This window comes from Apaloderma vittatum, unplaced genomic scaffold, assembly GCF_000703405.1.
Source record: "Apaloderma vittatum isolate BGI_N311 unplaced genomic scaffold, ASM70340v1 scaffold3209, whole genome shotgun sequence".
In the NCBI taxonomy this organism is placed as follows: Eukaryota; Metazoa; Chordata; class Aves; order Trogoniformes; family Trogonidae; genus Apaloderma; species Apaloderma vittatum.
The window spans coordinates 7,407-20,145 of NW_009733345.1; the positions used below are offsets into that span (position 1 = coordinate 7,407).

Consider the following 12,739-nt stretch of genomic DNA (forward strand, 5'->3'; position numbering starts at 1 on the left):
GAGTAAGCCATTTCAAGACATGTAACAGATGACAAGAACACAAACCCAGTTACCCTCCAATATATCCGTTGATTTCCTAATGCTTAGAATTGCCAATGTTTCATCTCAGTTCTTTTCTTCCTCTAGCATACTGTGCATACTTGTTTGAATAGCAACAAAATAAAATATAATTTGCTTTAATACTATTTTCAAAATGGAGCGAAAGGTACCAGTGAGGATAAGCTCGCTCTTGGGGAATGACATACCTCAAAACGCTGACTGAAAGATTGAAAGGTTCTGGAGATTGAAAGATTGAAAGGACTGGGCTTCTCAGCACCCTGAAGTGACATTTTTCATCAGGATAACAAAAGTGTAAGGTGAACAGAGGTAAACAAAGGACTGCAAGTGCTGCACCCAGGATAAGAGGTCAGTGGACAGCCCAGAACTACCAACTCTGTGCAGCCTGCATCCCCCTCCCCTCCTCATTCCTACCAACTGTAACATTCTGATTTTCCTTGACACCAGTTACTGGGACATGATCTGAAGTTCCTGTTCCTCAAATTCCTTGGGTGCACAACACAAGCTGAGCAGGACTACTAGAGGGCATACTCATCCTCCATTTCTCATGGTCAGTTTTATGTAAGCAATGAGCTGAATGCACTAATGTATCATTTAGATGCTCAGCTGACATGCGTAGAAGCAATCAGACAGCTCAATGGCTATGTGATCTGTAGTATCAGCTTCAAAAAAGATGCATTTTGAGTATCAGCTGTCACAGACATTATCATTGGCAATGTGAATAAGCATAAGGCTTAGATATGAGAGGTGCTGGGCACTTACAGTTCCCACTTCAAAAATTGCTGCAGAATATTAATTCCCAACAGGAGCTGACGCCAGCTACATTGACTAATATCTGTAGCAGCTACATCTCAAAAATTAAACAATATGCCAGAATTTTTAGGAAAAGGATTTGTATTAAAACACTCTAGCAACCATGGAAAAAATATGATAAAACTTTGATCCAGAACAATTTCAAACTGGCCTCCCCAATCAATTACCCTAGTACTTATTAACGGTGGCATTATAGGATAGCAGCTACATGTTCAAAAGGATGTCCCTGTATGACATACCACAGAAAATACTGTATAATTACTTGGCTTTGTGGCATGACTTGTATGAGCCCTTAAATGGGAATATTCTGTATTACAGATAATATTGGATGCTTAACTGAGTAGAAACAAGTGGATGAGCCTGGGGGTATGGCCGTCTACTTAAGCATGCATTTGGTTCTTCAAGCTAATGAATCCCTTAGTTGCATACTTAAACTTAGTCAATCCATTCACACAGGTGATTAAGATATCTTTAAAGATACTTTACAATTTTCTGTTAGCCAACTTATAAAGATACTTAAAAAGAAGTGTGATTCTTTCCAGTGTATTCTCTGATCACAATGTAATAAAACACAAATCATGAAGAACAGTGTGAAAATGGTATGAAAAAATTGAGACACCACTCTGAAAAACCTCTATTGATTCTACTACAAGCAGAAAAGAAATACCTAATAACATACAGATTGAGATGCTAGCTACTGGGTACAGAGGTAACTGACTTATGCTCCTTAAACATTGCGTGGAAACATACATAAAAATAGAGATTGCAATGAGAGAGCCAAAAGAAACAAAAAGGCAGAGAGAGAATAATTTGCAATATAAAAGTGAAGAACAGAGGAGAAGATGGAAGAGAAGTAGGGCACAGAACAGACAGAGAAGATAGAGAAACCAGAATAAAATAATTGTTTCAGAAATTGTTTGAAAAAATAAATCCTGATGATTAAAGAATAAAGAGAGAAGTGGATTTCTGGGCAAAAGAAATATGGTTTCAAAAATACTTGAACTGAGGAAAAAGTGTGACACTTCACTTGTTAAAACAGATTGGCTCATTCTAAAAGTAAATCATTTGAATCTTGACTATCTTCAGACCACAGACTCTTAGTAAAACCAGCAGTTTGTTATTTTAACATAAGAGGAACGTAAAAGGGTATGTCTAGGCAGGGCAAGGCATCCCAGAAAAAAAACCCTGAGAAAAGAAGCTGGCTTCTGAGACCAAGGAGAAGGAAAGCATCTGATACACTGTATGTGACTCCTGAGTTCTGTTACAGAAAATATGCACTGAACACAGTTTCTTGGTCTTGGCTTTGATTTTCTGTGTCCAAAGATTGTTGAGGAGCTTTTGTTAAGGAAAGGTTTACAGCAGAGGACTGTTTTCATCTTGGCCTGAGGTCAATCTCTCTCAGTTGGCATGTTTACAGACAACACCAATAAAAGGTTCTTTATGAAGTCTAAATTACAAAAACCTTCTCAGTATTAAACAAAAATCCATAAAAGTCTGCTCTTTGGTTCTTTATGAGGATCAGTTTTCCCTTCTGAGAGCAAGTGCATAAAACCACCAGAGACATCTCCGCTTGTGTGTGCAGCAAAGGAAAGGGGCCAATGATGGGCACAGGCAGAGAAGCCCTCGGGCCACTTCAAAGTGTGCCAGCTGGTCATTGCTCCTTTGGCCCTGCAACTGTCAGGGGACTGCTGGAGCTCAGCAGCTGCCAGTTGCTCTGCTTCATGACTCTTTTCTTGGTCAATGCATTTTCTGTGCTCTGGATTGCAGGCAAACCTAAAACTTCCAGGTGCCTCCAAATCAAGCATTTCTCTTTAAGTGACCTTATGTGGTTGCGCAAAAGCTTTAATGTCTTTTGCACCATTCAGGTGTCGTACAGAACCAGAGCAGGACTGAGCTTCTGTCCTGCGATTTTTCACTTTTTAAACTGGTAAGGAACTTCACTTTTGGTAGAAATACTGACAGTGCAGTGCCCAAAGCTACCGTAGTTCAGTGCATAAAGCTACACTAAAGGGTCTGACAGTATAATGTCATTTCAACACCACTTCCAACATTTTTTTCTCCACAAGAAAGAACAATTCACCTTATTTAGGGGACCATTTTCTGTTGATCTAGAAAGCTTGTCTGAGAAAACACAGCTGGATGCCAACAATGCTTAGCACAGAATGTGTCTAAAGCACATGTATGGCAAGATTCAGATGTTTCCATAGAAAGTATCAGATGGAAGAAAAATCTAGATGGGATGCAAATCCTCCCCTGGTTAAGATGTGTTTATGTAACTGTAGATGACAAGAATGCTCAGAATCATGTTAGACAGGATGATAGTGAATTTTCTGAAGTTATAATACCACTTCACTGCCAACTCCTGGCAAAGGCTATGAAGAAACTTCTAACACATTACTCCATGGTTAAATATTAAAATAGTCTGGTATTGCTGATTCGCAGGCTTGGCATAGATCTCATGGTGTCTAGCAACTCCCAATTATTTAAGAATGTATTTGAAAAGAAGTCACAGGGAAAAAAAATGGATAGTGCAGTCGTCCAAAGCATAAGAATACTGAATACCAGTATTCCACTGTCATGTTTTCTCAGACAGATTTCAGTCATTAGCAGAAACAGAACAAGTGACTGCACTCATGGCAAAACTGACACAGATGTGTAAATGTTATTCTCAGACTCTCATTGAGAATCTAGTGTTTCTGGCCACTTAACACAACCTGCCAAAAAACTTCCCTGCCACCCTCAGTTCTTCTCTTTACACTTGATTCTTTTTGTAGTCCAAACAATAATCACTCTGACTTTCTAAAAATATCAGTGTATCACTAAGACGACTTAATGAACTATTTAAAAAACAAACTCCAATTAATCATAAATATCAGGTCCCCATGTGTTACCTGGTCTAGTCGAGAGGTGGTGTCCCTGCCCATGACAGGGAGGTTGGACTAGATGATCTCTAAGGTCCTTTCCAGACTAGGCCATTCTATGATTCTGTGATACATGAACCAGGTAAGCTGATTTTATGAAACACGCCTGTTCCATGTCGTCAACATCTATATGCAAGCATGTTGTTTATCAACATTTACTTAAAGTATTTTGCATTAATACCAAAGGTGCAGCAGTATGAAAAATGACTCGAGATTTTTCAAAATTACAAGTGAGATAAGCTAAAACTCAGCAACTGATGAGTGCTAGGCAATGTGAGTAAGAAGAGGCAGTATAAGTTTAGAGAATTTTAAGAAAAAAGAAATAATGACAGAACCATCTCTAAGCTTCTTTTTGTAATAATTTTCCTAAATGTATACATTTTGACATCTATAACCATAGTAATTTTCCAGAAGTGAGCAAATGATTCTATCTGATAAAGCCCACAAAAATGTGCAGAAACATGCAGTGAAAGGAACCTGCTTACACAAGTGTCTACCTTTCCACTGACATCATATAAGAACTATTTGATGGATGTATATCTGTGTAAGGTACAAACACTTGCTATTTTTTTAGTTTTGATCAGTGCACTGCATCTTTTCTCTCTCTTGAATGTTCTCAGATCAAAAAATCTGCTACCACTGATGAACATTTACTGGGCAAACACAAAGTCTAATTTATAATGCATATTCCTGATGAAGATTGGTTTTAATTTGCTGAAGTACAGTCAAGCATTTTGGATACAGTGTCATTGTGTAACAGTTTTATTTAGCATGTATCTGAGGTGACTACCATAATTTATTACTGGAGGAAAGATAAGATTTGTAATGTTAGAAGTTTTCCTGGAATTAGTGTACATCAGAAAGAAGAGATAGTGAAAAAGCAGTTTATCACATTATGAAGCTGACTGTTATACTGTTGGACACTATTACCAAAATGGCCCATAAATTATATGGCTGTGGTAAGTTACAGTAGAGAAATTTTAACAGAATTTGTTTAGTGCAATCTTTGATCTCATATCTCACTTCTGACTTTGCCATTCTTTAGGGATAATCCTTTTATTAATGAATGACAGTCACATACAAACTCAACCTAAGATGCACCTCTGTTCTTCAACACATTATTACTTTTGTGCTAGCCACATCTTTTACAGAAAATATGACTATGAAACATCTTAAAGAGCTTTTAAAAATGTGAATAGGTAGGATGACAATTTAACTTTTTACATAACAGAATGGACACATTATGTAATGAATCACTTCATACATCTATGTGACGCAGCTGGATAAAGAATATGGGAGGACGACATATTTGGGAGTAAGAACAAAAGCTCATTGGACTGGATTTTCCAAGCTAGATTTTTAGCTGATGAGTGCATTTTAAATCATGTTAATGGCTGCTCAGGTGTGGAACGCTAGAAATAGTCCTGATCATGCTGAAATTGATGGTACAAGATAATTCCATTGACCATAAGACTTCACAACTGATGATATGGGTAAGACAATCATTTATGCTGCATTTGTAGCTATTATCAAAAATCCCAAAATCCAACAAAACAATAAAACACACAGAGAAAACCTACAGTAAAAAAATGTCCATTTTGCCAAGTTCTCCCAAGTCAAAAGACATGTAAATCTAAACGTCAAAAGCACGTAACACTCCGCAGGAAAACAACTGAAGACGTTTTAGTACGAGGAAAACAATACATTTTAAGTCTGCTCTTAAAAGTATTTAGATGATTTCAAGCATTCAAGGTGTCTTGCTGAGGCACAGCCCTACCAGATGCAACAGCCAGGATTACGAATTGCCAGACTGACAGAAAACACAATTTTGGTTAGCATTTCATGTAATCAATATCCAAAATCTAAGCCAAAATTTTCCTGCCTTCAGCATCCTTAATTAGTCTTCTCACTTCTAGAAGGTGGCAAGTCAGGAGATTATTTATTGAAAGACCTGTGAAACATTTTCTCATCAGACAACGTTAGTCATGCTGTGGGTTCCTTTTTAGGCTTTAACATGGAGTTGCAAGCCTTTTGCCTACTGATTCTGATTGATAATTATTTTTTTATACGTTTGACTAAACATAAAAAGATCAATAAAAACGTATTTTGCAGTGGCATCTCACAATGGCATAAATAACTCTCTTGTAAGTGAAGTCAGGTGATTGAGTCAAATGCAGCTGATAGAAACACATTCTCCTTTGCATTTATAAACAATGTTTTCTGATAATGCCATTCTTTTTTTGTGTGACAATGTTGGTCAAAACACACATTTTTTTAATAAATGTTGAGGTAGATTGAGTAAGTAATGGTTCTCCCTGCCTAGTTATTGAAATGACTGATCTAGAAAATAAGCCTTGGTTGAAAGACATAAAGCGTATGGCAGTACTTGAATTTAAATGTCATTGTTCTTCCACTAGGCTAAGTATTTCTTTTGCTAAGAATACAGAAAACACTCTTATTTTTTTTGTTACAGAAAAAATTATTCAGTCAGAACACTTAGAAATAAGAACTTATTACCTTCTTTTTTATTTCATTAAATTCCCCTGCAGATTAAGAACTATCATTGTATCTTTTCTTTAGTCTTTAGCTCTTTTATCCTCAAAAAGACTGAGAAAAATCTGGTAGATTTTCAATGTTGAGCTGTTTGAAAGAGCTAGAGATACTGTTCTATTATCACAGCAGGACTTTCCAAAGTGATGAGTTCATCATAGGATGCACAGACAATCTCCTGGAAGGTACGACAAAGGCTGTACCTGAAACTCAAAGCCAGTGAATCCTAATTTTGAATTGGTGCCAGGTCATGTTTTGCCAGACAAAGATATTAAAAATGTAATGCCAGTACTAACGAGAGATCTGGCACACAAAACATGAAGAGTGTTACAGATTGTGCTGACAGTGTGACACTATGTTTTCCTGGATGTAATCTGGGTATCATGAGAGTAAGCTTGGAGCACTAATGAGAAGAATGATATTGAACTGGAAGAGCTGCTAAATATGCAGTAGCCACAGGGTTCCTGGAGTTAACTGGAACTAAAATGAAACCTGTAATACAGAGAGTAACAGAGGGTAAACTAAGCAGAAATACAGAAGGAAGAGAATCTCGGCAGGCAAAACTTGCTTCTGGTACTATGCTTGCCAGGATTTAAAGGGCTTTTCTAATCATACTTTTTTTTTTTTTATCCCTAGAGTACTGTTAAAGACGAGCATAAAGCTTGAGCTTAAAGTGGATGTAAATGAGTTTTCACAACTGGATGGAGAAAGTGATATATAAGAGTTGAACAGAAAACCTCTTTAGGCGCAAGAAGTAAAATACATGTTGAAGATACAAAGACCATCCTATCTCTTTGAAGCTCCTGTTTTTTTTGGTGTTGCCATTGTTGATTTTTGTTGGCCTCCTATTTACATCAGCTTCCGCTACTGATCCTCATATGAAATGCATATAAAACTGCTTGACATGGATTCTTCTTTGACCTCTGCTGGAATTTTTGACATCTGCACTACAGGTCTAGAAACTTACTATTCCTTGCAGGAGGCATGCACCTGATTATTTCTGTCAGCCAGCAAAATCTGTGAGTGTGCTGGATGCAAATCATAAAAATATATACTCACTGAAAAAGAAGCACATTATCTGTTACCATCACTGGAACTCTAAACCGAGTGCTATCTAATTTTTCTTCATTGTGCCAACGAATGCTCTTGTTCCACAATTCTCAGTTGCTTCTAGTGTTGCTTCCTGTATCCTGGCTCCCATTAAATCACTAACATCTTCAATTACCAGGCTATTAACCACTTACTTTACATATAAAATTGATGATTGAAGTTAAACTTAATTGTTCCAATTCTACGAAAGGAAAAGATAAACAAGAAAACAGCAGACAAGCAGTTCTTTGTCTTTGAGAGTATGATAACTAAGGAAATTTGGACACAGTAACTCTGAAGCTCCATATTATGTCTTTGCCCTGGCTGTCATTTATTTCCACCGTCCTCCAGATTCACACTCTCCAGAGAAATGCAGAGGAAAGTTTTAAAGTGGAGCAGACTTACCTCCTTTCCTTGCCTAGTACAATATAGCTTAATACTATCAATACTTTGAGATAACGCCTAATTCAGTTTGTCTTGTATTAACTTACAGTACAGGGGGAAAAAAGTTAAGAAAATCTAACACATGTAGCAAGAGGTCTACACCACACAAAGTCCTCCCATACTTTTTATCTGAGACAAGGAAACACTGAAGAAATCGGAGGCTCTTTTTCCCCTCCAATGTCAAGTATAAGGGTGCCAAAAATAAACCAGCATATTCTTCTGAATTCAGAACTATGGCCATTATGTCAAGCAGAAATTACTTCTTACTTCTAGTAACAGGTAACTTATTTTCGGATGCACTTGAAAAACTGTCTGCAAATGAAGATTTTATATTTTTTCTTTAAAGATTAAAATAAGAATATTTCACTAAACTAATACACCACTGTTTTGTAACTGTGCTGGTTTAGAAAACGGTGCTGAAAAAATTAAGTTACCATCCACAGCAACTACTACTATCTTTTTCCCCATGTTATATTGTATTTAAACCTATTCGATTCAGCCTTTAAAATAAGCACACAAAGGAGTAAATCTAACCTCCAGTCAGTACAAGGATTAAGCCCAGGAAATAATTTAATAAAAATCTACAAGAAAAACGACTTAACCATTGAGGACAATACAGCACTAATGTGTTTCATAACCAATGTCTTACCAACTGTAAGAGGGTCAGTGCACATGTCACTTCTGTTCTCCTTCCATGCCAGCAGGTACCTGAGGCTGACGGGATCTTCTGCTTCTGTATGGCTGTTAAATGCCACCATCAGTTTATGAGCCTTTGTAATGCCACAGTAAGTCTTTATTTCATCCACTAAGGGCAAATGGTTTAAAGTTTTTGCTGTCTTGAAAGCCTGACTGAAGGATTCAAAAGCTTCATTGTAGTTGCCCTAGTAAAGAAGAGGAAAAAAAACCCTGTAAAATCTACTTGTATTCGCCTGTATTTTATCTTGACATTAGAGCCTGCTCCTCTGGCACCTCAGAGAAGGTGCAGCTGAGAGGCCAGCCCACAGAATGACTCATGGCATGGTATTAAGCAAATCACTCTCTCCTGCTGTTTCCTAACCTCTAAAATCCAGATAACACTGCTCATATCCTTCTCAGGTTTTTTGGTTGTCTGTGCAGTATTTTGACCATACTAATCTAAATAAATCAATGCTGAGTATTAATACTGATTCCAGCCAGGTATTTAAAAATTATCGCTATTGCTTCATTAAGTTTAATATCTCTGTGGGAGGAAAGGTCCTAATTTGCTGTTGTAATACTACGTTTTAGAAAAGAAATGTCAAAAATGGCAAAAAGAGAATAATGAAACAATGGACCTAAAATACAGAAAAGAATAGAAATTAAAACCTACAGGTCCCTAGGGACAGATCTGGATATAAATAGAGATATCTTTAATTTGATGAGAAGGACCGGGGGAAGCACAGAGTTGAATAAAAATAGCCTAATAATGACTTAAAGAATACCAGCAATGACAGCTGACACCAAGTAGGCATTGGTCAAAGAGAGGAAATGTTAATTTAGACTCAGTTTTGGTAAACATCTTTGACCTTGTAGGAAAAGCGGTATAGAAAATAGGGAATTGTAAAACTTTCACAGATTTTTTTCTGAGTATATTTAAACTACATATTTAATCTACATTAACATAAATTATCACCACATTTTTTCCTTTCTACACCACTACCTCAGCTAAAGGCAGAAAATTCTGAACTGAAGGAGAAACTGAAAAAGAAAATGTAAAGAATAAGCAAATTCTTAAAATATCAGTTTTCACAGAACTGATTATTAGCAATGGTGGCAGAAGCACTGAAATATAAAAGTAATGAAACAGAATTTAGTTAATTATTTTTCAAATCTGGAGTAAAATTAAGCACAGTGCTACATAATTTTACTTTCTTCTAAGTTTTGGATTAATTTGAAAGTTACTTCAGCAAGTTCTCAATGACTTTAAAACTTAGTTTTTAATTGCAAGTTTCACATTGGTGCTAAGAATATATGTAAATAGAGAACTCTCAGGCTAATCTAGAGATTAGAGAGTAAGAAATTGTTCTACTGCTTATGAAACAAAAATGGGCTAGTAAATCTGGTAGTAGGAGTTCTCTGTAAAGGGAATAAATAATAATTAAAAAAAGGCATTTGGGAATAGTGTAAGTGAAAAAGGGCAAGAGGCCTGTTCAGTATCTATGACACAGAAATTCTGACAGAAAAACAGGCAACAAAGGCCAGAAAGGGTGATTTTGAAAGGGTATTTCTATTTTTATCTTATTCATAGGTAATGTTTTTCCTAATTTCTTCCTAGTCCAGTCTGCCAAACAAATTCTTATTACTTATTATATCTAAATAATTTTGGCTCCAAAATAGATGTTAGAGGGCTCATCGTGAATCTTTCAGTTCTGCAGTAATGTTCTTAACCCTTCTGATTTTCAAACCCAAATGCTACTGCAGGGTGGGTGCTGCGCCTCTAGATGCAGTAAGAGGCAGCATAAGTGTGGAAACTGCTACCCAGGCAGGCAGCCAACAGCACCGCTGCCTGTGCAGCGTCCATCCCGGAGGAACAACTCAGAGACTGGCATACGGGCCAGAAGGAATCACTTTAAAAGACCTTAGCAACTATGATAAAGGGAGTTTCTTAGTTACTCCAGTTCAATATTGTCCATCACTGCCTATCCATTGATTTAAACAGGCCAAATCAAAGACATCGGGCTGGACAGAGGCATATAGGAGAGAAAGCCCTTCCACTATCAACACAGAACTTTGTCAAACTCTTTGCTGTTATTTTTTAAATTTGGCTGAGAGAAGGTAGAGAAAAAATCAAGCTAATATTAAAAACTACTTAATATAGTATACATTCATTTTTAGAAAGTATGAGTTTCAATGTATAGTACAATAAAATTTGATTTGCATTAACTGGTATCTCTTTATGGGCATATGTGGCCCCAACAGTGATTTGGATGACAATATTTCACAACATTGAAAGTTCGTCATGATCTAAGCTTGGAGTTTTTATTCATCCATCCTAGAACAAAACCCTATATGTTAAATATGGTGTGAAATCTTCACCTTTGCGAAAAAACTTAAGGCACGTTTTATTTATTCACACACTATCTTCTCCTTTGGTAACTTTATAAGATACAATACCTGGATCAAATCCTTCTGGGCCATCTCATATGCAAAACCAGATTTTTACCGTGTATTAAACCCCCTTGTTTGACATCATTACTACAACCAGTACTTACTGTTTCATTGTAAGTATTCCCAAGCAATATGCATGAGTCAGCCAGGCTTTGGCTTAGATGAGCCTTCTCAGCAGCCTTCTTAAACTCTTCCAAGTACTTAATAGTTTCATTTGCTTTTCCCTGACTGAAGAAAAGGACAGGGACAAAATTAAATATTCACTCAGATGGCTTCTCCAAATTCTGAAGATCTATGCCCCTGTTCTGAACTAACTTTACTTTGTGATGACTCATCCGTGACCGGACTTTTATTTCCAGCACATTTGTCTAGGCGCTACCTGTGCTGAGACCAACAAGACTAGTCCACATGGAAACTCTGAGCGCAGAATTGGATCCTTTGAGCAAAATAACATAAAGTTCTTCAAAATATTGTGCTATATATTAAGGCCAAGAATGAAAACCAGATTATGGTTTAACAGGGGTTTGGGAGTTTCCATAATTTTGATACTTTTCCTACTGAGCAGCTGATAACATTTTTCAATACAGCTGGATCTTACATCCTGACAAAGCAGGGGAAGGAGGTAAGAAAGTGACTTTCTGTGCTCCTGTCATTCAGAGCTGCCATTTCTTGCTCTAGAACCCTGGTGGTACAGCAGCAGCAGCTCTGATTCTTGGTTCTGGGGATGACAGCCTTTCCCTGAGTGTAACACTGCACTTTGGCTGGGTGGATCAAAGGTTGCTGGAGTCACACAGGCAAACCTGTAAGCTGTGGATTGCAGGTGTTACCCCCAAATCCCACTGAGCAATCGGAGGTCACAGCTGAATGTAAGTTGAAAATTGGCTAATGTACTTAGACAATAACATTTGCAGATTTCCTTTTTTTTAATAAAGCCAGTCATATTAACAATATAAGATCTCTGCAGTATGATTGCAAGACATAACATAGACATCTGGGTTTGCTTGTAAGGCACTGCACTCTTTTTCCCTTTAAGGCTAAAGTGTTACTGCAGCTGACCTCAATATTAACCATGAACTTGAGTCACTAATGTACGCGTGTAGCATGTTAAATGTCAAGCCACAAAGCAAGACAGAAAGTCCAGTCTTATTTAGGAAACTCAGAGAAACAGAAGTTCCGGGAAGTGATACAGAATTGTGATTTATTTTCTCACCATTTTAAACCATCTTTAAGTTATATTCCTGCAGCAGATGGCTGACTGGGGTTTATTTACATTACAGTTTTTTATTACAAACTATATTAGATATACGTGCTTTCAGAATCTGTCAGAAATCTGCAATTCCCTGTCCTGCACTATCACAGGAATTATAACATGGTAGAGCCTGCTATGGAACAGGAAACACAGCAAAGCATGGCTGCAAATTTACAGTGCAGTAATTATCTGCATGTGACTGACCTGAGCTAGATTGCTACAAAAGGATGCTAAAACACTGCAAACTAACATGCTTGAACTGTTTAAGTATGTGCTGCTGTAAAGTTTAGCTGTCAATAAGCAGAGCTGGATTTACTAAAGTTTCCTAATTTAAATATTTTAATATAAGGAGAATACTAAATATACTGTATTGTAAACATTTGCCAAATGTCAAAAGGCTTCTAAATTTTAGAATTAGAAACACATTTTTTAAACCTATTTTTTTTCTGGAAGAAGAGAAAATCAAATGTTTACCTCAAGCACTACAGAA

General features: G+C 36.9%; 1 protein-coding gene across 1 annotated transcript in view; it reads right to left on the reverse strand.

Moving 5' to 3' along the window:
* Nucleotides 1-8,523: 8,523 nt before the first annotated feature.
* Nucleotides 8,524-12,739, reverse strand: part of TTC29 (tetratricopeptide repeat domain 29) — a gene marked incomplete at both ends in the record, with an annotated part of 77,238 nt that continues 73,022 nt past the window's right edge. Inside the window, 2 exons of the mRNA XM_009875836.1 lie at nt 8,524-8,755; nt 11,105-11,228. Coding sequence (XP_009874138.1) covers nt 8,524-8,755; nt 11,105-11,228 — 356 coding nt within the window. The remainder of the gene's footprint in view (nt 8,756-11,104; nt 11,229-12,739) is intronic.